Source organism: Amblyomma americanum, chromosome 8 (genome assembly GCF_052857255.1).
Source record: "Amblyomma americanum isolate KBUSLIRL-KWMA chromosome 8, ASM5285725v1, whole genome shotgun sequence".
NCBI classification, from domain to species: Eukaryota; Metazoa; Arthropoda; class Arachnida; order Ixodida; family Ixodidae; genus Amblyomma; species Amblyomma americanum.
In genome coordinates, this window is record NC_135504.1 from 13,039,499 (window position 1) to 13,064,473 (window position 24,975).

General features: G+C 44.0%; 1 protein-coding gene across 1 annotated transcript in view; it reads right to left on the reverse strand.

The window, feature by feature from the left end:
* Positions 1-2,560: 2,560 nt before the first annotated feature.
* Positions 2,561-24,975, reverse strand: part of LOC144102155 (uncharacterized) — a 40,446-nt gene continuing 18,031 nt past the window's right edge. Inside the window, exons 5-8 of the mRNA XM_077635469.1 lie at positions 22,537-22,611; positions 12,960-13,028; positions 6,228-6,263; positions 2,561-2,722 (exon numbers count right to left, since the gene is read on the reverse strand). Coding sequence (XP_077491595.1) covers positions 2,561-2,722; positions 6,228-6,263; positions 12,960-13,028; positions 22,537-22,611 — 342 coding nt within the window. The remainder of the gene's footprint in view (positions 2,723-6,227; positions 6,264-12,959; positions 13,029-22,536; positions 22,612-24,975) is intronic.

The following is a 24,975-nucleotide window of genomic DNA, read 5'->3' on the forward strand; positions in this document are numbered from 1 at the left end:
CGTATGTAAGAACGCCTGAGATTTTGACATACGCAAACATAGCTCGCATAATGCAAGCCATCAACATTCACTTACTTCAAAAAGATCACCGGTGTATAGCAGGATGAATGAAAAATTGTTCTACATATGCATTGCCTTTGCAAAAAAAATTAATATTTATGAGCTCTTCATCTACACGAGCTCAGCTAGTTGGTAGCGAATGAACGCGATTCCTTGCCTGACGCAGTCTGTGAGGCTTAACAAAAGAGTTTGATGTAATTGACAGCTTATAGTATTTCAGCAAGAAACAGTTTAATTGCTAAAAAGTGTATGGGAAAGAAATGTAATTTTCATTCAATACCTTCGGGAATCGGAGCCCTTGCAATTAATAGGAGACTAAACCAGTCAAGTAACAAGTGCTGCTACCTGGTTGAAAGAAACAGCATCGCAATAGCACTGGCGATTCCATTTCACAGGCAGATGGCGGGAGGAGTGTTTTGAATTAAGATGCCTGCATGCACATGCGCTTTTTGAACAGCGCAAGGCGCACGCGCATCGAAGCACATTAATTTGGATAATTTGCACTGTAGAACGTGAGGAGCCTAACTCCGCGGGGCAGTGAGCACTTGTAGATAAACACCAAAATTGATTTAATATGCGCCTCATATATCTGGCACTGAAATCCGAATCTTTACAGGTGCACTGCGCGAAATTTCGCAATGCGAAAAAAATGCGGTGCAGAAGAAATAATTTTTCAAACGAGTCTCATAATTATGCCGAAGACCAGTCAGTGCACGCACTGAAGCCGCAGTAGATGGGACGCGAAATTGTTTGAAGAAACGTCAGTGTCATTCAGATAAGATAGACACGTTCCCCATTTGAGCCCCCTGAGAATATTATCCTTCTCTCGAATGTAGCTGGGGCGTTGCGCAAGCCAAACGACATCACAATGAATTCCATCAAGCCGTCTGGGGTGACGAAGGTGGTTTTCGGCTCGTTAGCGGCAGCCACCGGGACTTGCCAGTAGCCGAAGCGTAAGTGTAAGGACGAAACATACTCCGCTCCCTGCAGGATAAATATCCATGTAGGTGATCCGGACAGAACCTGATTGAGCCATCTTTTTTTCGTCGCCAGTAGAACAAGAGAGGCCCAAGGGCTGCGAGAGGGCTGTATGATGCCATTCTGAAGCATATCAGCGACACTGTCATCTATGACGCGGGGCTCAGTGGGCAAGACGCGGTACGGTCGCTGGCGCAAGGGGGCGCGCGTGCCGGTGTCCTTTTCGTTAGAGACGGCCAACGCGTGGCCCAAGGAAGGCTGGGAAAGGTCAAAAGACATGCTGAAGCGTTGGAGAAGTACCAGTATCTGGTCAAGTTGAACGGGCGGAAGGTCGGTAGCGACAATGAAAGACGTCGACAGGAAGCGGATCGGACTCAGTCGCACAAGCGGCCATGGCAGCAACGTGGGGGCCGGCACCATAATTGGAGAACTCGTGAGCAAGAGCAGGGTCCAGTTCTCCAATACAGATGAGGTATTCGCAGCTAAGGACTGAGACGGACAAAAAAATGGTTTGAAGACATAGATATCTAGAGATATGTAGAGATAGACGATAGATAGAGATATGTAGAGATAGACGAAGAGAAAAAGACCAGTCAAGGGACTGGGAGTAAATGCCTACACCCGCCTTTTCTTCACACACCGAGGCATCAGTCGCAATTGCAACATGTGAGCAAAAGGTGAACAAGTAGTCTTGCGACATATTGTTTAACAATGAGAAAGGCAGTAATCTGGCATTACGTGGATAAATATCACCGTAGATGATGGTCACAATTGAGGGGATGAACCGCACCGGAACAATGTCGGGTATCCGCACATTTAGTGGACGCAGCAAGGATTCAACGAAACAGATTTGGGGAGTTTGAAGCCGAGAGCATCCTACATCCAAGAACTCCGCTCGCTGCCCTAGGAAGATCAAATGGGATGCATGCTGCTCCGAATCGCAAAATTTTATAAACGTTTGTACCGTCAACATGCGAAACCTTGCCGTAGGAGGTGGCACCCGCGCTTCCAGATGCAAATCATTGTTGGCCACGTATTTACGGAGGCGTCACTCAGGATTCCAACTGCACTTCCTCTACCTCTTCGCTGCTAGCCGCCGCGGTGGCTCAGTGGTTATGACGCTCGGCTGCTGACCCGAAAGACGCGGGTTCGATCCCTGCCGCGGCAGTCGAATTTCGATGGAGGCGAAATTCTAGAGGCCCGTGTACTGTGCGATGTCAGTGCACGTTAAAGAACCCCAGGTGGTCGAAATTTCCGGAGCATTTCACTACGGCGTCCCTCATAGCCTGAGTCGATTTGGGACGTTAAACCCACATAAAAACCAAACCAAAAACCTCTGCGCTGCGCCTGCTTGAACTACTGCCGGTTGATCTTTTTCCAGTATGATCAAAAGGCGCAGAAAGTGAGGGCTCGTTTTTTCGAATTACAGCCGTTTGCTTTTGGGGTTTTCTTTAACGTACTTATTTTCTCTCCAGTAAGCCTGAGTGCTCCTGCCTTGGAACAAGACTGCCTCCAACCTGCATTACCGCAAGCCGTTGCCAATGTCAGACGATGAGGCAGAGGTAGCCAGTACGATTCGGAACGAAATATCAGGTGCCCGCATGCCATATACGAGTTCATGGGACGCTTGAGAATAGTTCGAGAAGGGGGCATACGCCCCTCGCGTGGTGACGGGCGCTTGCTGCTGCACGACCAAAACAACCATAGCAGGGCAGGACTCCGGCGTTGACTGAACTTGCATGACATACAAGCGTGTTTTACAGGCTGATGAAAAACTGTAGACGCGGCCCATTTGTTTGGACCACCTTCTAACCGAGTAGATTTTTTTTGTTGCTAGGTTGCTATCGCGGAATGAAGCACGGATTGCTGCTTCTCCGCGCAGCTAAACAATACAGTGCAACAATACGTTGCAACAATACATTGCAACTGCAATTATTGCAGGAGAGGTGTGCCTGATAGATAGCCTGACATGCTGCTCCAGATGAGGATGAATGAAGGGGGTGAAGACAGAAAAGAAAAAAAAGATAAGGTGTAAGATGTAATCTAGCTCAAACGCCACTCGAGGACCCACAAACACACGATCTTTATAGGGGGTCTATCAAACTTGTGTCCCTAAGGTAAGCCACTAGGGCATTCGACCCGCGCGCAGCCGTAGCCGCATCAATACAGGGTCCAAGGATATGAGTCAGGCACACGACGCCGTCTTGGCGGTGTTCTAAATTACTTAGCAGTGCCATTCGTTGTCTATTACAATTTTGGTAGCTGCATACCAAGTGTTCAAGTTCTTCGCACACAGCACGTATCGGGGAGAGATGGCTGCTTGATGCACCAATTTTATGAAAAAAAAACTTTATGTAAGAATCGTCCAAGCGAATTCGCTGTAGGCATTTACGGTCACGCCTTTCTAAATTGTGAGGCATGCGAAAGTCACAAGTAGGGTAACTTAGGAGGACTTGGTTGTAGGCCAGATGGTAGGACATCGTGAGGAGCAAAAGCGCAAAACAGGACGGGACTGAGGCAGGCGCCCTGTGTTGTCGCCTGCCTCAGTCCCGTCCTGTTTTGCGTTTTTGCTCCTCACAAGTAGGGTACCGGTCTATACTGACGCTCGGATCACACCACGCTGCGATAGCCAGGATTCAGCAGCGAGTCTGCAGCCAGTACTACAAGAAAACGTAATGGGAAGATGAGAGGATGTATCGCCATCCGCCGCTTTCGCTACGCCGTCAACGTGATCATTGCCGTGAGGACGCAGTGAGTGGGCAGCCACTGCAGTACAACACAGTGACGTAGCTCGCAGGCCTCGGTGTGTAGACTGCTGAAGTCGACCATCGCCACTCCTGAAGGAAGGCGCGATGACTTTAACGAAGAACCAAAGAAGGGCGGAAGCAACCTGAAAGCTTACAAAATGCAATGTTTCATAACAGATACAAAGAATCTTAAAGTTTTTTGATGGTGATTGCGATGGTCGTGGTCTCAGTTAATAAGATTAACACGTCCATTTTAGTGTTGCGTCCCTCTCAAGCGGTGAACATCTCATCAGCAATGAACATCCCTTAATGCACATTTCACTTGAATAATTGTTTTAGCGCATGCGAAATTTTTAAGGGCATCCATATCACTCTAATTAGTACTGGACTAAGCTAATTAGGCCGGTCTCACATCTTGCGATATGATCAGGGGTTAGAAGGGAGGCATCAGTGCTTGCTTTATGTCAAGGTTTAGCATAATGAGTAAATGCATCTGCAGTGTAGGAAAGGAAGAATATTGTTTGCCAAGAACGCTGCGATCTTGGCTTTACGGCAGCGCATTTTATTCTACCTTGCCCTTTTAGGGTGCACCCTGTTTGTTTCCGTCTAGCCCACGCTTTAACAATCTACAAACTTGCATCCACTGAGCTGAGGTTCTTCTTCGAGGAACTAAAACGAGAGATGCTCGAGAAGTTCGTTAACAACATTTTATTTCCTAAGTAAACGTAGGATTCACAACAGTGTTCAAGCTATCTCCTGCTGCTGTAGACAGTATCTGATGGTATCCTCCAAACCATCCTGTGAAAGAAATTAATGTAAGCACACACACATACGATGACTAACAACATTTTTGTCAAAATTGTAAAAGCCGCGTGTCGCAGAAAAGCCGCAGTCAGTGTTTCCGTCCGGACTGATCGAATAGGAAGATGTTACAATAGGCTCCCATAGAAAACGCCAGCCACACAAGCGGTGCTTCGGAAACCCCCGACCCTATAGGGATGCGAGTCACACACGCGACCGCTACTCCACGCGGGCACGTTCGTACGACTTGTTTGAAGCGGGACTTTATATGTACGTCATGTGGTCTTCCACACAATGAATTTGATCGTGAAAGACAATAACAGTGTCCGTGTCTGCGTAAGCAAGGAGAATCGCTGTAGAGTCATACCCTTAAATTATGAAAACTTAAGTGTCCCCACAATTTTTTTAACCCTCGGTGGCGAATACATCTTTAAAATCTAACGGGAATACGTGGTGTATATTAAGATACATGAAATTGGCCATAAAAAGCTTAAGATTTATAAGTTGTAATTTGATTTTTTTTAAAGGATTGCATCATACTGGGAAAGATCTCCAGCGTCCAAATTGTCTCGTCATCTCTGACGGAATACCCTTTAGGCTAGGCGTCTGAAGAATGTTTCTGTCACATATAGCTATAGGCTCAACTGCCATGTTAGTTTATTACAGCCACAGCGGCGCCACAGCTGGTTTTTCGGATAAAGTGCATGATATAGGAACTGAGACAAATTTTTCGATGCATGTCGGGTCAGAGAAGTTCACCGGTCGCTGTAGCATGAAATAGCATCACATGCTAATAATACTATATCATTATGAAAACTGTCATAAGTTTCTCTGGCTAAATAATTAGATTATTAGGGAGAAAAAAACTGTTTTTTTTACCACTACCTTTGCTAGAGGGCACGAAAACTATTCCCGCGCATAACTGCATGAATAAAAAGAAAATGTCAACCATATAATTTTAAGCCTCAAATGATTTTGTTCAGAGAACGACAAACCTCGCACGATTGCCTTTATTTGAAAGAAAAAAAAGTTGCAACCAATTTGAAGTATATGTACAATTATAGCTGTATACAGCAGTTCTCCCTAAACTGCGTTGGCGTGGTAGATATCATAAAAAAAGTATTCGCATTATCCCTGTGGAGCACACAAATGCTACGCGTGTGTATGAAAATGAGCGACTTTTGTGTCAGGAAGTAGGAGCTTTTGAAGTCGCGCCATCTGCGGTGAGATCATCGAGCCATCCCTTAAGTTTGGCATACAGCTGAGTAGAAGGCGTGCATTGTATACGTTTTGACTTCTTTGCGCCAAGTATAACGCAAACGACAGTTTTTTTTTTTTTGCTCATCTTAAGCGAAGGGTAGCATTGCAATACGCATGATTATTTGATGGAAATTTTAAGTTAAGGAATGAAGCATAATCAAAGCACATATTGCGTCTCTCCCTCAGTTCCGCTTTTGAACATTGCTGAATTGTTGCTGAACGTCTAAATCAGACGACCTGTCTATTCCGCTGTTCCATCTATAATATGTTAGGAAGAAGCAGCCACAAAAAAGTTTTACACTACTTAATAAATATTGGAAAGCAAGATTTCGCTGAGAACGAAACAACATTTTCATGAGAAAAAAACAGCAATGTACTCGCCAGTTTGTCCGCAATGTCGTAAGGAAATTCCGGTCTCTGCGGGCAAAACAATGAAACAAAAATATACTTTGAGCTTACAGAACTTTATGCAACCAAAAGCATTCTGTGCCATAAAAATGCGCCGTGATTTCTAGAAAAAATTCCAGGTTTGACTGTATGATGTTTATTTTCACCTGCTAAAGACAACAGCTGTGGCTGCAGATGCTGCATGAAAATCACGCCGAGGTTCTTGCGAATATTCTAACGGCTTAGTGTTTTCTTTCGCATTCGTGGACATTTAGGAGGCGGTGTGTGTCAAATTCACAGATGGTAGGCTTTTCTAAAATTTTCACCACTCCGTCAGTTGAGAGATGACTGACGCAGAGTTTAATTGGGTACCATCGGTGAAAATTAACATCGCCACGAATATCCTGGAAGGTGTCTTAGCTGACTCCCCAGGATTTGTTTTGGGTTCTAATGAGAGTGGTCTGCTATGGATTGAAATCCGTGACTACAGCGGCAACGCTAGAGAAGCTCAACCCGTTGGAAGCAATAGAAATAAAATGAAGTGTAGACATATACAAATCCTAGCAAGAAATGCAGAAGTGACAGAATGTATAAAAATCAAGCAGGTTCCGTTGTTTTATGCCCTTCTTTTTTCCATTGTTCTCTTTTGCGCAGTCTTGAAAATCCGTGACAGTTCTGAGCCAACTACTCAAGGAAAAGAAATAATGTTAAATAATGCACTAATTACTCATTAGCATCCAACCAGGCGCAGCCATTGTGCTGCAAAAAAAGCTATACAGCTTTCACAAAATCTACCTAATTGATCAAAAATTAGTCCTGGTCCGGGGTTCCAACCAAGAACCACCGCCTTACCGGGCAGTTGCTCCACCAACTGAGCTAATCGTGACCAAGATAACCAGCAGATCAGATGGTAGGAAGAGAGCGATTTGATCAACCGATCGAAGTGGGAACGATGTTGGTGCTGTTTTAGGAGAATCTGGCGAGGCGGAGTAGATCGCCAGCAAGAGAGTAATTACTCTTTAGCATCCACCCACGTGCAGCCATGCAGCTGCAATGGCAAGCTATGCTTAAGAAGAGTTAAACTCTAACAAGTCTTGCTTATTGTAACGCATTCTTTTTAATCTAAATGGACCTTCTAGCTAAGATGCCAACGCAGCGCTAATGTAGAGAAAGCGTATTAAAAGCGTACGGTGAGATTCAGGATCAAATGAGACGCACACCTATACCGTGACTACACCCCGTTAATTTTATTGCCTCCGGCCAGTCTTAATGATGTGTTTAAGTTTTAAGCCTGTCATCATTTCTTGCCTATTCTTACGAGACACTGCAGTGAATTCATCCACTCAGTTTCCGAGTTGGAGAATGTCGTCAATAATGGAGGTTCTTAGCATAAATATAAGTGGACCAGCCAATATGGTGTGTAACTCTGCGCAGCCTTACACTCAAGGCGCGTCTTGTAGATATGAATGATGTGCAAACAGAGATCGCGCTTTCTTCTCAAGTATAGTATATAAGCGCCACTTCGTGCTCCTAGAAAAATCTGCCTTACTCTGCAGCCCATGGGAATATTTGCTTCTTTGTAAATGCAGACTTACGGCTGTTTGCTTGCTAATTTCAAATTGTTGCATTGTAATAGCAACAGGGAGTGATGCACGCGAATTACTCTTAAACAAACACTTGGCCGGGCCACCAGTGACGCGGGGATTGCAATTGTTCTGACAAATGAAGCGCACCATTGCGAGCAGTTGTCAGCACGTTAGGTAATTTCGCGCACAAGAATAGTTTCTCTCAAAAACAGGTCGTAAAGCTTTAAGAAGCATTGGTTAAATGTTGCGCGTGGGAATACGAAAAATGGAAAGTTTGAGCACTTATGGCGATGACAGAGCGAACAAGAAAAAACGACACCAGAATAATAAGCGCTATGAGATGATCTCATCACGAAAAATTTCTTGCGCTAAGTCTTTATAGCCTGATCCTTTTGAGTGAAACTATCCGGTTCAGCTAACTGGTCGATTAGGATCACCACAATAGCCAGGTATGTATGTCTTCGATGAAGACTAGAGACGGTGACACAGGCACGCAGGTACATAGGCACACAGGCCCAGAACCGGGAAGGTAATCGTTGGTATGCAGACTTTGGAACCCTCCGGAGGTGATATATAATATTTGCTTCTGGCGGAATCGCTCCGCAGGGCTGGAAGTCAATTGCTAATATTTATCAGCTTTTTAGAACCCCTTGCTTCTCTGTGCAAATAATCTGCGTGTATCCGAGTAAATGGTCTGAAACGATGTGGCAGCCTTTTCTTTTTCAATCAATGTTATTCCGCTCGTTCCAGAGCACGGCAATCAAGAAATCCACAAGGAAGTACACCATGTGTCCTGTTTTCAAGCATACGTGATGCACAAGCAGCGCTAATGTCGGTCCAAATCAAGCTTCGGCGCACGGAAAAATGTTTGCTGTAAAGGCGCATAAGTTTTAAAATTCGGCTAGTTCCACATGACTGTTTAAGATATGAACACGCTCTTGAAATGTCAGTTTTCTTGAAAAAGGAGGTTTTTTTCTATTTTGTTCTGTATTTGTAACCACAAACTTTCTTGTACCTTTCGTAGAAAAAAATTATTACTCTAGCTAGTTCCGTTCAAAAGTCAGTCTAACTTGTCACTAGGGCCATGATAAACGGAAAAAAAGAAAAAGAAAGAAGAAGGCAGGTGATACAAGCGCAAACAAAGATCAAGGAAACGCTCAAGGACAACCTTCGTATAGGTATGGAGCATTTTAGCCCTTTAAGACTTTGCTTAACATAGATAACATTACGCCCTTAACATAGATTAACATTACACATTACATACCAGGACATTCAATTAACTAAGATTATAAAGATCCATTAAATACTTTACATGTTATGGCCTGTTATCTGAACATCCGTGCTTTTGGAAAGGCAATGCTATTTTATGTTTTCAGTTTTTGCGATAATTCCCCGCGAACTCATAACAGACACTGTGTTCTACTTCTCTACACATCCAATACATTTAACTGCATAAACTTCAAAGCACGACGGTGTGCAATTAACTGTTTGCCAGTTATCACTGTTGGCTTCAGTGGCAAACACTTCGTGTTAGCGATTTTTTTGCATTTCTATAACTGAAAACAAACCAAATGTACTTACAGTGTTCATATCCAAAAAAAAAAAAAAACCTATGAATCGAACATCTTTTGCCGAGGCTATACTTAACACGTATGCATTCTTGCTCGGGCCTGATAATGCATAGATGTGGATCAATAATACCCTAATTAAAGCGCCTTAACAACAAGAAAAAAGGCTTTTCCGGTCCGCCACGCGATCTAAGAACCCGAACACATGGAATAAATATTATGAAGCTGAAAAGTCGTATACCTCAGAAGTTCTCAAAGCCAAGCTTTCTTATTTTTTTCATCTACATTGCCCAATATGCCACTCACAAACCTCCATCAATTCTGGAAGTACATCAATCCTATGTCGAACGATACGCTAACACTTTGCGACGATGATAATAATCCAATCACGGAGCAAGACCTTGCAGAAATTTAATCTTAAATTTAACATTTATCTCTGTTTTCACTCAAGAACCAGATGGTGACCTTCCTGATTTCCCTTCCATGCCTGATATTACTTTTTACCCTAATAGTATTGTAAAAATTATAGACCCCTTGAAACTAACGTCATCAGCAGGTATCGACGGCATTAACGCAAAAGTACTCAAAAACACAAAGCATACTACTAGCCTCATATTGTCACATAATTTTCGCCACTCTCTTTCATCAGGTGTCAAACCACATGACTGGAAAGTGGGCAAAGTCATTCCAGTCCAAAAAAAGGGCCCATCATCTTCTCGTCATAATTACCGACCCATATCCATCACTAGCATTCCTTCAAAGTTAATTGAGCATGCAATATACTCCCATATTATGAAATTCCTAGTTTCAGTAAACTTTTTTCAGCCTGCTCAACAAGATTTTTTAAAAGATTTATCGTGCGACACTCAATTAGCATTGTTTGTTAAGGACTTAAGCTCCAACCTCAACCTTAACATCCCAGTTGACGCCCTGTTCATTGATTTAGAAAAGGCCTTCGACAAAGTTTCTCATAAGCGGTTTTTTCTAAAACTATCATGCTAAGTCTTCATTTATTTGTTTTGGAATGAATTCGGGACTTCCTTACTAACCGACGGCAATTCATTTTACCTAATAAGCGTACATCTTCTTATGCTTCTGTTCTGTCAGGGGTGCCCCAAGGCACCGTCCTGGGGACCCTTCTCTTTCTCATTTATATTAATGACTTACCAGCTATCTTATGTTCTAACGTGCTCATTTTTGCAGATGACTGCGTTATTTACCGCCCCATAACCAACAGCAGTGACATCCAACTCCTACAATCTGACATTGAATGCGTAAGAACCTGGTGTAACAAATGGCTAATGTCTTTAAACGCGAAGAAAACATCTCTCCTATTTTTTCAGCGAAATCACTCCCAACCTACTTCGAACTATTCAATCTCCAATTCCGAAATCACTGCTGTAATGCAGTATAAATACTTGGGTGTTCATTTAACCCGCGATCCCAATTGGTCACATCACATAACGCATATTATTAACGATGCTAATCGTGTTCTCGGTTATTTTCGCCGAACCCTTCTCCTAGCTCCTCCACCAGTAAATTTGTTACCTTATTTAACATTCATTCGTCCGAAACTGGAATACGCATGCGCGGTTTGGGACCCCTATCAAAGTAACCTTTCTAACTTACTGGAAGCAAAACAAAACCGCGCAGCAAGATTTATCCACTCGGCATATTCCTATACTGTAAGTGTCACTGAACTAAAACGTAATGCTCATCTTACAAACTTAGCAGACCGCCATACTATTGCAAGGCTCTGCCTTTTTCATAAATTTTACTATCACCCCATGATCAAGTCTATTATCAGCCCTGCCCACCGCATCTCCAGCCGCACGAACTACCAGAAGGCCGTTTACCCTCCCCCTGCCCGGACTAGTGCTCATCTGCCATCATTTTTTGTGCGCACTGCAAAGGACTGTAATGACTTGCCCAACACCGTCGTACTTCACTCCGACCCATCATCATTCAAAAAATTCATCGAATCAACTATGTGCCCTGAATTCCACTCCCTCATATAATACCCCTTTAATGGGACCTTTGAGGTTGTAATAAATAAATAAATAAATAAATAATATAGCACGTGTAATCTTTTCTGCTTATTCGTTTGTGTCAATTTCGAAGAAAAGAAAGTCCTGGTAGTTAAAATACTGCCGTACCAACTTGCGAAAAAAAATTGTGCAGTTTCTGCCTTGAGCTTGCAACCGTAGGAAGAAACAATTATTGAAGGCTTTCAATTTTTCCAGCAATTTTTTCTGCCTACAACCAACACGACGTTGATTAACTATTTACAATGGTCCGCACCAGCTAAATCACGTGTGCCAGCTAAATTTAACCAATCTTTCAAAAACGACGAACTGCCCCAGCACAGTGAAACCAAGTTAGGGCTGTTCAGAGTTCCGTGCCCTAGTCTGCAGTATTTTTTTTCCCCTTTTCTTGAAGTTTAATAATTCAAATTAGCAAACTTTTTATTATTGACTTGATGAACAAAGTGTCAATGAAAAAGCTGCAGATCGTCTCGAAAAACTGCTAGCTGCTCCGCTTTCATTGAGGTACGATTTTGCTAAATTTATTGGGCTCTAAAGCAGGTTATCACGTCACCAGCGGCCGTCTCACAACTTTTTTCAATACGCACGTAAAGGCTCAGCGAGGCGAGCACTTCAGAAAAACCGAATTTTGTTATCTAAGACGCCTCTTGGGACGTTGGAATGGTACCGTTGTCACATGGAAACTTTTTTATTGTGCGAGTTATGGTTTAAGGCCGGTGAAAAACTACTTCACGTAAACGGTACATTGGCGCATATGTTGGAATCAGCTTTTTTGAAAGTGCTCTACGTTTCCTTTGAGACTTTTTTTCGCATGTCAATAACAAAAAGATAGCTAATTAAGGTTAACTACTTCATTAACTTTGAAGAACGACAAAATACTACAGACTGTGTCACGCTACTCTAAAAAACCCTCAGTTGGTTTCACGCGGCTAGGAAATTCTGTATATTTTAAAAGCTTGGTTCCATTTAGCTTGGACAGCTGGTATATATACATAAATTACGCCGTATTATGCATCTTTAAAATTGAAAGCATTTTCACGATTCATCGGAACTCTTTTCGATCGATCCTGGCATTGCAATCAGAGAGTTTTAAATCGTTTCTAAAATTTTTAAGACCTGTTTACGTCCCTAAAGAAGACACCTGCTGGTGATTTGCACTGAAAAACTGACTAATCGGATTTCTTCGTCGCTTTAGTAGTTTCTGGGAACAGTTTAGTTGTTTTTAAACATATCATTTAAGTATAAATGTCAACGAGCACCAGAAAGCTCGATATTATCACCAGAAATTTTGTTCGGATCTTTTAATATGAAGGGACGCGGGTTCGATCCCGGCTGCGGCGGTCGAATTTCGATGGAGGCGAAATTCTAGAGGCCCGTGTGCTGTGCGATGTCAGTGCACGTTAAAGAACCCCAGGTGGTCTAAATTTCCGGAGTCCTTCACTACGGCGTCTCTCATAGCCTTAGTCGCTTTGGGACGTTAAACCCCCAAAAACATAAACATTTTAATATGAAGGTGCGAGTACTTACACCTGGACTGCAGATTTCACCGGAAAGTGCTTCAGGCTTATTTCCTCTACTCTCGAGGATACTTTGTGCCTAAAAAAATATATTTACCAAAAAGTAAGTTATTTCCTTTCAGTTACTGCGTTTGTGCGTGTCAAACATCTTTCAAGAACATAAAATAAAGGGAACTGCCTGAAGAATCGTCGCGCTTGCGTAAGACAGCTGTTTATACTTGAAGGCCTTGCAAGTTAATGCTAGAGTGAGAGACAGAAAGTGGAGTGCTGATAATGTACGTGAAGGCTAAAAGGCATAAGAAAATAATGACTTGAAAAAGATAAACATCGGTGTTTTTCTCCGTATATATAAAAAAAGCAGCGCTTCAAGGTAATACTCTACAAGGGAGTAAAACATGCAGTACTCTGCCGTAGCAACAGCAAACATGCCACAGTTAGCCACTAACGATGGCCTCTAGCTGTGCTCGAGTGGTTTACGCACGCTACTAGTTACATGCATCCTACCGAAACAAAAAAAAAAGTACAGCCGTCGCAGCAGCCGATTTGGCAGACAGATTTATGTGGCTGACATATGCGTTAGCTGCAGCCGACCTTTTGGTTTGAAATTTGAATTATAATATTTGACACCACGAATGATGGCTTTTCTTCAGTTTATTTTATTTATTTACAAATACTGCGGTCTCAAGGAGACCAAGCAGGTGGGCATGTCGCACAACATTTTCTTCCGATTAACATCAATTCTACATATGCTCTTGCGTTTAACATGTGAAAGATAACAAAAGTGAACCAGCACGCATTTCTGTTTTGTAGAATGATCTTCACATAATATCAACAGAAATGAACTTGCATACGCTACCCGTCAGAATAATGGTAACCTGATGAAAGTACGGAAAAAACGGCACAGAATTTCACGATGCAAAATACAGAAGCATCGCCTGGTCAAAATTGTCAGTGGAAAAATTTTAAGAGGGTAGACGATTCCACTGACTAACTGTACGAAGAAAAAAAGAATTTTTATACAAGTTAGTGCGGGCATGGAAGGGCAGTAAATTGTGAGCGTGACGGTGCCTTGAGGCGCGCGGCAGGTAACGTTGAATGTATGGCCGTCCGTTAAATTCCAGCGACTTGCCATACATCGTCAAAAAAATTTAAGTCGTGCAATAGTTCGCGATTGTAAGGTAAGGATATGGTTTTCAGCCATCAGACACTAGTTCGACCTCTTCTATAAATCAATGGCGCGATTCCTCACAGGAACGATCGAAGGATGGAATACCTCTGAAAGCTGAAAAAGCTGTACGTATGATGATAGTTGACTCCATTATAAGCTTCTTAACAAGAGCTTCACCGAACTGCAGCAGTATAGCTATGCATATTATGCGTCGATACAACGCGTGTAAAATCCATCCGTCCGTACCGAAATCGGCAGCTAAATTGAAAATCTTTATGTATTCAAGAAAAAGTGGAAAGATTTAGGACCGAAGCCGGTTACCAATTTGTTTCCAAAAAAGAACAAAATTTTCCATAGGCTAGTACTCGCTTTCGGAGCGGTAAAACGCTCGAAAAATTGCTGTTTAGCAGTCTTTTGGGCACACGAAAACAATTAATGTCCTAGCTGTGTTTGGACAAAGCGCCCCTTGTTCTATTCAGAATCATCGTCGTCATCGTTATCTTCATCATCGTCCAATTATTTTGCTTTGGCGAAAACATTTTATTTAATTTTATATTTCAATAGCAATAAATGTTCTGTTCAGGCTAAGGAATCACTTCTTCCATGGGACCATGGATTCCTCAAAGCTGAAATTTTTGAAATTACCTTGCATATGGCATACCCTAATCGTTACGACTCACAGCAGAAGAAAAGCGGAAATAAGGACTGAAGTTTCGCGTAGAGGCCGAAAGGAGTCGTAAAGTAATCAAGGTTTTACCGCACCTTTGCGGTCGCTGCAATCCGCGGTAAAGAAAAGAATGTAGTGGCTCTTACTGCATGCCTTAAGTGGCGCCACATTTAGGGACTATACCTTGAAGGCGACAAGGCCACGCGTGTAGAGCCTTGTTCGCAACGTAAACGCAGCTGGCGGTAAGCGGTGTTCGCTGACGGTAGATGACCAGGATGGATAGTAGAGAGTTATAGCATAGCGCGATCCGTTACCGCGGGACACCGCTGGGTACACTCTGATTGGTCCTGACGCGTCTGGCGCGCAGGCAGCTGGCGGGCACGTGGCGCCATCTGGCGCCCCCAGGGCGGTCTATGCCTGCACAGTGGCGCCTCGCGGAAGCGGACGACGGTAGCGGATCGCGGATCGCGCTGTGCTATAACATTCTAATGACGTTTTTAGCACACCGGAGACGTACTAGCGGAGACGCATACCGGTTTACGGGACCCCTCCTGCGCACGGGCAGTGGCTCCCCCTCGCCCCAATAATGCCACAGCGCATGCGCAAGAGGGGTCCGGTAAACCGGTACGCGTCTCCCCTAGTACGTCTCCGGTGTGCTAAATACATACATACATACATACATACATACATACATACATACATACATACATACATACATACATACATACATACATACATGTTTTATTCTCCACAAAGAAGTGGAAGGAGGCGGAGGGAAAAGCCGTACATTTGCGGCTAATCGTCTAATGTTAAGAAGCTTTAGCAGTGCCGTTACCGTAGCCTGTACCTTCAAGCGCTGGCTGCACAAGCTACTATGCGCACGTGAACAGACGCGCACCGACTGCACGGGCGCTAAATTAAGAGCACTTCGTGTCGCTGGTCCCTTTTACTCTCCTTGTCCTGATCTTACTTCTTCAATTAATTACGCTCGGGTATTCAGTTGATAAGACCAGTTACATGGGAGTATTTGTATGCCTGATTGCTCCAAGACCTTGACATATTTGTTTAATTTGGTGGGGTACAGCTCCTACTTCTATTTCGACGACCCAACATAGGAGAGTCGTCTGTGATATACACGCAGTTTTATGCAGTGAAAGTAGTTATAAAAAAAATTTTCCTAATAACACAAAGGCTCCAGCGTCAGTAAACCACCTCTTTTTAACTCAACCACTTCTTTTAAAAAAGGCGTCGGCTTAGCGATCAAAACTGAATCAAAAAATAGGCATAGCAGCATTTAACTTATGCAAGCGCTTGTCGGTGGCAGCCACAGATTAAAAATTTTGATTGTGAGAGAAGGCTGCCAACTAATAACTTTTTCTATTCGCCAATACTCGTTGATCAAAACTTATCTTTAAAATATGTAGTGAAAGTGATGACTATATATTACATGAGCCGCCAAAATCAATTTGCAATCAAAATATATGGACTTTATTGTGTTTTCTTGTGCCTTCAGTTGTATATTTTAGGAGCTGAAAGTACAGGTCACCGACCACAATATAACTCACCTCTTTACTACTGTTAGCGATGCAAAGCAAAAGCTTTTTTTGCTTGCCCGTGCCAAGTCCTACATGCGAAAGTAAAAATACCACGAGTGTTGTTAAATCACTGCATTTGGGCTCCCACAGAAACAATGGGATCTATTTTCGTAGTTGGAAATGCAATATTTCTTTTAATGGGCAACTGTGGACATTCATAATGAAACAAGCACGGGAAAAACATTGCGCCAAATATATTGCAGGCAGAAGTAAGACAAAAATAAATTGGGCAGCAGTCATAGCCACTTATTAAACGCTAAGAAGATTTAAACTTCACCCCTTTACCTGCAAAAACATTGACTTGAGATATTAGGTTTAGCGACGCCTTAGGGCCTCTAAGTAAAGGCTCAGAAACAGGCCCATATATATAAAATAGAACCAAATTTTATTACAATGGCAGCCATGCTACATAGTGTTTTGAGCAACATCATTTTGTCGGGACGTTACAGCCAGTGTGCCATGAATAGCTGTCGCAATAGAATCAATCCAAGGGATTGAAAATGCTGAGGGTAGGGAATAGATTTGCATATCTTGTATTCCTACTAGTCGTGCTTTTAGTAGAGATTAATGACCACTTAATGTGAATGACCAGCCCTAGCTGGTTTACATTGTGCTTTGGCACTTTGCATTTGTGTGGAATGCAGCTGACATCACAATAAAATTATCTTCCAACCATGAGTGTGCTACAATAATGTTCATATTTTGAAGGCTTACAACGAGTGCTTTATGTGCAGAGAAATGTGCTTGTACGGTTTTGATCGCCTTGTCTTGGAGCACGCTTGCGGAGAGCGTCCCGAGAGCGTCTGTCCTCTGCTCGACCCACCACATGCTCGACCCACCTGATGACCACAAAGTTCGAGCGAGGGGTGAGACAAAGGCTGTCTGCACGGAATCAAGTCCGGCTTTCTCGAGCAAAAATTTTGAAAATTGAAAAATTGTGAGACACTGTTATGAAAATATTGAAGGTAATAGTCCATTATTCTGATATGTAGCAAAACCTCTCTTTTAAAGTGTTTCCAGCAATCGCTATCGAACAGTGAAGGCTGCCGTAGAAAATCCATGGGGAACGCTTTTAGCGATAGCAAAAACGTGGATTGAAAAAAATACAAGACTTCCGTCTGGTGATCTGCGGATATATATTGATTGTTATGGTGAAATCTTACATTGTATAAAAAATAGCGCTCATAACCAGATTCCCGCACAAAAATGCTTTCGTCCAGAATTGCTGGGTAAGGGTCGCGCGATCGTGGACGTTCTGGCCTCGCCACCATACCTTAGCACAGAGGCGAGGGAACATCGTTTTTCACATCTAGTAATACAAGCAAATACCCCAAGAGTTACTGTGTCCATAACGCCGACACTTCAAGGGTGAGAGATCGAACCATTTTACGTTCATTAAAACTGGCCGACCTTTCTTTGAGGCCTCAGAAGACAACTAAGCAAAGAAAAACTCGCTCCACATTAGTGCACCTCTACGTGTTATTTCTACAATAGGGGCTCCACTTCCCCGACGACATCTCTGCATCCATTGCAAACTTACCCAGAAACGATTTCTTCCCTTAGAACCACAGCTAATTTTGTAACGGAAAGACGCAGTTGCCTGAAACCTACGCCTTATATAACACGTTAACCATCGTTTACAAAGAAAAAGCCGGTTGAAAGAGACACGCCCAAAAACTCCTAAATGGACGAATAAATGTAGCTCGTTTTCGCTGAGTATGTTTTAGTGCTCACAAAAAAATTTCGTTCCATACAGAGCGGAATTATTAGCTTCGTAACAAAATACTCTTCAGGGTCTGTTATTATTGCAGTTTGCTTAAGGTTTAAGCGACAGCCCTTTACTTTTCTTTAATACTTGTGAATTGTTTCGTCGCCACGACATTTCACAAGCATTCGTGTCAAATCTGAGTATCATTGCCGGCAGACAATGATAAAATTTCGTTCCATACAGAGCGGTATTATTTGCTTCGTAAAAAAAGTACTCTTCAAGATCTGTTGTTATTGGAGTTCCCTTAAGGTTTAAGCGACAGCCCTTCACTTTTTCTAAGTACTTGTGAATTTTTTCGTCGCCACGACATTTCACAAGAATTCGTTTCAAATCTGAGTATCACTGATGGCAGACAAAAGTACGCTATTCTTTAGGAGATTTCTTCGTTACTTCCACAAAAAATGGCAACACGGCCTTGTGCAGGTTCTCGTGCTACATTGTAATTCTTTCCATAGATGGGAGTGATTCCTCCTATACATAATGCCTCACGAAAATGAGGTGGGCGCGTATAGCTTTATGAATTCGTCGTTTCCTACTAGCGGCCATGGTATGGTCTTCTAACTTGCGAAACTTAACGCCAGTTTACGACGTCAAATCGATGTGTGTCCCAGAGACAAATCACTTTCCGGAGTCGTGTGCACTACACAACACTTTATTTTCAGGGATGGATGAGTGATCACCTTCTACATATACTCCGCAAAAAATACCAGGTCAGTGCAGTCGCTGCTACGCTGACCATGTTTATGAGCCGCTTGGCTGCCCTACATGCTTCGGGACGCAGATAAACCGGCGCTTTCTGGGATGCAACCAGCTCCATTGCGTGTTTTGCAGGGGTAACGTCTTCTGTTCCGAGACAGCAGTCCTTTCACGAAGCTACAAATCTGAGCTAATCGTATCAGCACGTGTACGTGCCGTCTACGTCGTTCTTCTACTGTATTCCGTGCTCTTTTTGCGCTAGATCATCAGCGATCATGGAAGACCAACCAGCTCAACAGCAAGTGTTGCTCAAGAAGTGCTTCAACTTGGAGGGGTAAGCCCTAAAGTTATCCTTTCCATTCAAGCTCTTTCATCTGGTTGTACTTATCTTCAAGCACTGACAACCGATTCAAACCTCGATTCAAACAGTTCACTTTGAACGATAGCGCAAAAAATTAGCCGGGTTTCAACTCCGCCTAACCGGATATGTGACGCGCGAAGGCGCGGTCGACAGCATAGAAACGAGATGGCACCAACCTCAAAACTGTGAAATTTTTCGGGGGTGGTCCGGACCAAATTTTTGAACATGACCCTGTCAGAATTGTAGGTCGCCATCGTGTCCGCACGGTCATTTGTGGTTGGTCATCAATTTCTGTCCAACTGTCCGAGGCCAAATTGAGAGGGTCACCCGGGCTAAATTTTGGTAGTGACCCGGGCCAAATTTGGAAGTCGCCATCGTATCGGGCATGCGCAATTAAGCTTGGACATCCAAGATTACTCGCCCTGCCTCTCCACTGGCGTCGCACGCGACGTGAAAAGCTGTCCTGACTGTTAGCGCCGAAAAACGCCGCGAACGAGACCGGCAGAGATTCTACAGCCAATCCAACCACTCTCAACATTTTTATAGCAGATCGGTATAGACCTAATTGCGCCCCCCCCAGTGTTTACATCCGGTAACAGGTGGATCGGAGTAGCAACCGACTACTTAATTCACTACGCTCAAGCGGAATCTCTGCTCTGTTGCAAGAAGTTGCCAAATTCTTCGCCGAAAACATCCTCCATTGCCACGGTGTCACTGAAGTTCTGATCGCTGGCACTGAACTTGTGTTTGCCGTTAAGATTATCCTAGCAATAGTGCAAAACAGCGAAATGAGCCCCCAGAAGACGACTCCGCAACACGCACAAACTAGCGGGCTAATAGAAAGCTTGAAGAAGACGACAGCCTCCTAGGTTGTCATGTATGCGGATGCCGAAAAGAAGACCTATGATGCCATGCTCCCTATGTCGGCTTTGAGGACAACGCCGGTGTGCAGGATCCAGCACAGGTGACACCGTTCAAGCTCGTTCAAAGCAGCCATCAAGCTCGACGCCATGTTGCCTGGCGTCAGCAACGAGGACAACCTCGACGTGTCTGCCTGCCTGCAGCGCGCAGGAGCCTGACGACTCGCCTTACTGCGAATTAAATAGCAACAGTGTACTGGCGGCGGGTGCTACAGTCGGCGCCGACTCCACATGGGATACAAGCAAGTTGACCGCGTATAGAAGTGCACGCCTATTGTTTGCGGCGGAATCACTGAAAAGCTTTTGTGCCCCAATTTTGGTCCACACAAGATCCTTCGCCGAATGGGAGAAATTCACTGCGAAGAGGTCCCCGAAGGAGAGACAGCATCCCTGCAGCGACGCAAATGCCAAGATGTTAATGTCATACGGATACACCCGTATTATGCGTGTTAAAGTGCACCTGGTGTGTGCATTTTACGTATTTTGAACACCTTTCTTTCTATTGCAAAGCGTCGGGTCGATGCTTCAGTAACAGGAGGGTGATGACGCGAAGCTTCGTAATATTTTTTTGCTCGTGTTCCTGGCCTCCGCACATTGCTTTATCACCCTGTTGGTGGCGCGAGATGCGAATAGATTTTTTTATTTATTTATTGCCCCAGGGCATCAATGCTGGGTGAAGGTGTGATGAATGATGTAGTAGACATTAAATGAATGGAAAAGGCTAGCTGATTTGATGAAGTCCAGTAGAGAACGATGGTACGGTCCCTGCGTCCAGGCAATGTATGAAGCAGGGTTGCTTGGTGAAAGACCTGCTTCCATCAGGTGCCGGATCGATGTAGGCTTGAGAGCTGGGCAGTCCCACCGTAAGTGATGAATGCCGGCTTCAATGTCCTCGTGTTTACATATCGGACACCCTGGCCGAGGAAACAATTCTCGGTACTGAGGCCACTTCCGAGTGATGGCTAGTGTGAGGGCAACCCCGACCCGGATCCTCCTAAGCACAACCTCCTCTGCACGGATAAGACCGCGGGGGAGTATTACCGCACACGGAGGGATGAGAGCACGTGTGCGGCGCCGAAGGAGTTCCTTTCTTGATGAAAGGAGGGTAAAGTTGATCAAATGAAGGAGCCGAGGCAATGATGAGTCTGGATTCGCAAGGTGGGTCGCTAAATCTGCCCGGCAACGTTATGCGAATAGGTTTATTTCTAACGATCGTAGCCACGAGTAACTGCTTCTACGCTATACGAGCTTGTCGTACTTGCTTTTGCCTTCTTATCTACAAGGTTTCTTTTAAGTTGAACGCACCCGAGAGCAGTTGTGATTCTTTTCATTCGAAGGCCGCGGCAAAGGCTTGCTAAATTATAACCACCGCCTAGTTGTTCAGTTCTTCATGGGCGCAAGTCAGCCTCATGGAAGTTCATTTCAGTGCCACATTAGTTTGGTCGTCTATGGTCCACAGCTTTATCACCGCGTAATGAGAATATCAAGAACCCAAAAGCCATTTACACCAAAGAAAACTTAGCAGAATGAGTTTTCTTTTAAATTATGATCTTGACCAATGCGAAATAAGTAGTACAATCATTTCACTTGACCTGTATGAAATTAGAAAGTAAAAGAAAAAGAGGAGCCTGATGGGGGTGAGAAAGTTGGCGCTGGTGGCGCTGTTCGCTCTGGTGCTGGCATTGAGGCACCCTTTGTTCTCTCTGGTGCTGTTGGCGTTAGGCAAAGCCATATACTAGTCAAGAACGAAGCGGCAAATGCCCCTCAATAAAGGCCCTCCAGCCAACGGCGTCGACTGACTGTGATGTCTTCGTGCTTAATGCTTTTGCACCCACTAACGTGACAATGTGAGGGCTTTCAGCTATTAACCGCGGTTTAAGTGTATTAACAGTGACGACACGACAACCGATCGACGCCATTGGCTGGAGGGCCTTCTTTGAACAGCATCAGCCGCTTCGTCTTCAGCTGTATCCGACTATAGCACGCAACACAAATATGTCCAATGTAGACGATTGGAAAGTCTTAGTTCACTTGCTAAAGCACAGTACTGGGCATAAAACTATCGCGCTTTCGTATTACACGAGGCGCGTATGGTTGTTGTTTTTTTCTCCTACTTTCTTGGGAGTTACAATCTTAGTAAAAAAACTCCTTCAGTACTAATTTCCTATTGATCAACAAGAAAAGAAGGAGACATTTTTCGATGCTTTCCTTAGATTCAGTGGCTGTTGGTTTCCTCATATGCATATCATAATGAGCCTGTGATTTTCCTAGCCTTGTCTGCTCTAGGCTTTTCGTGATTATTGGAAATACACGCCGTAGCAGTGCGAAACGTGCTTTTCTTTTCGTGCGTCTTTTGAATGATTTATGTTGCTGTGTTTGGCTGATGCGAAAAGCACTCAAGCTACTACTTACTGCAGAAATCCTCAGGTTGATGTTCCATATATGTATCCCCTCTCGCACTGACGCATGTGATCCAGACGGCCACAACTGAAAGAAAAAATATAGAGAACATGGCCATTTCAATCGACCGATGAACAACCACGTACTCCTGCTTTGCAGACGAGATACAGAGGAAGATATTATGTAGAACAGAAGTTCCTGCCTGGATATATACAGCGCGACACGCCACGGACCTTTGGGATAAAAGGCCATATGATGGAAAGTGGCAGAAAACAAAAAAACATGCTTCAATAATAAAAGAAGCCTTCATGAAACTTGACTGCTAAACTCTTCGTACGTTGGCTCATGCTGTAAACTTTTCAAACGAGGCGTATGTCTTCGTGGTGATAAAACAAAAAGTTCAAAGTCTGGTGTTGGAGCGAAGGGCACGGCCAGAAAAAACATAGCATTTGCTTTCAAGTGCAAGAAGTTAGATAATGTGTTGCTTAGAAGAACGCTTGTGTTATTTTTCCGGCACTGGTATGAAAAAATTCTGGCCGTTTACTTCGCACATAGGTGCGGTAGTTTTTTTTTTTTTTTGAAGAGTTTTAGGAGAGAAATCGAACTGAAATTAAGATTTCCACCAAAAAAAAGGAGCGTTAAAAATTTTGTGCTGTTTTGGAATCCTGATTTCATAAAGAAACTTTCTACCAAGTTTGGCTCTTATCTGTGCAGTAGAAAAGAAGATAATGAATTTTTTTTTCACAGACGGTGGTGGACGCTCGCCGTTGAAAGCACCTTTGAACGCTTTCGGAACATATCTCATGTCGTTTTTATACACGCATATTTTTCGGCGTGTTCGGAAAGGCTTTGAACTAAGTATATTTTTAAATTTCGATATAATTTCACTCTCTGCGTTGTTAGCCTCCATTGAATGTGGTTGTGCATTTTATGTTTTGAAAGCGTGAGCTCTCGCTGGCACATCTGAAGGTGTAGCGCATCTTTTGTCGTTCCGCGATTACGTTAGCACGTTGTACTAGTTCGTATTCGAATGGGGTATGCACTCAACCACGATCATCTGCTGGCGCCATGGATCTCGCGCCCTGTGGAAATTTTCTCATCATCGGGTGCGACTCGCGATCGTAACAGGTCGCCAAACTCTTCAAAGCGCCTCTGGGACACGGCAGGAGGCCAGGAGCTCAGAATCTGCAAGCATGCGGCGAGTTTAACGCGAGAGGCACGCACTCGTCACGCTTCCCACAAACTCACGCTCGAAAACATCTCACACATTTCACACAGATGGAACAACTGATAGAAAACTTAAGCTTCGCCTAAAAGATATGACGCGATAGTGTCCATGGGTTAGAGTCCATGCACGCCCTATCGTTTCTTTTATATAGTCTACATACATAAATTCATCGGAGTCCTCATACCTTTCCTGGTGCAGTGCTGCAGCGGTTAAGTAATGCGCCACTGCCCTGCGATGGCAGGTGCTGCCACCGATGGGTCTTCTGCGACCCAGGTTGGTTTTCACGAGAAACCTCTGGCGAGCAGTCATTAATTTAACTGCTATCTGCCACTCTGGAAGGCTATGGGGACGTCACATGATCACGTGACTTAGGTGGCCCAGCTGCCACTTAGGTTACCACTGTGAGAATTTTTTCATTAATGGGCAACGACGCCGACGACGACCATCTGCAGTTTGAACGCTATCGCGTTAAAACTGACAATCTTTACTTCATGCTGCATAGTGCGGGAAACACAGTGGTAACAGTATGGCCTGTCGGAGCTTGAAAACCTTCACACTTGATTCAAAGCTCCGATTGAGGTACGATCATCCTCGCTCAGCCGAAGGCACAGACAGGGCCCGTCTGATCAGGGTTTATAGGTTGGTACAAGGAAAGTGGCTGCAGCAGTCTTACAGTGCGCGAACACCCTTACGCACCGGGAACAAAGTAATTAAATAAGGCGTCAAAGCGGTAGATTAAGGGAAAAAAAAGAACTGCCGGTAGCATTCAGTGAATGTCGCCATTTATGCAGCAAGCGCAAGCGTTGTCATTTATTTACGCTCTTTGCATGCAAATTACTGTTTGTTCCAAACTCTTCCCAGTGTGTTCCCTCTAAGCCTCCCCCAGTGCTTACAGGGGTGCAGACACACAGTTTTTGGGTGCGCATTTTTTTTTCTTGACCTGGAAGAGGCCTGTTGGCCTAGCAATCGTAAAAATGAGATCGAAACGGCAGTGCGCAGCATTAATAATTAATTACAAACAGTTTTGTACCGTTAGCTTCGGTCTCGATCGGCGCCAGCACCATTACGTCACGGTGCACCGGCCAATATGGACAACCGGAATATAGGCGTCGGCATTTCCGACAAGCACTGGTCGTTCCTCACAACAACATCTAGGCTCGGTGACATCCCATTAATTGGGGTAAGTACTCCTTCACGTCAATTGATGAGGTGGAAATGCCGTG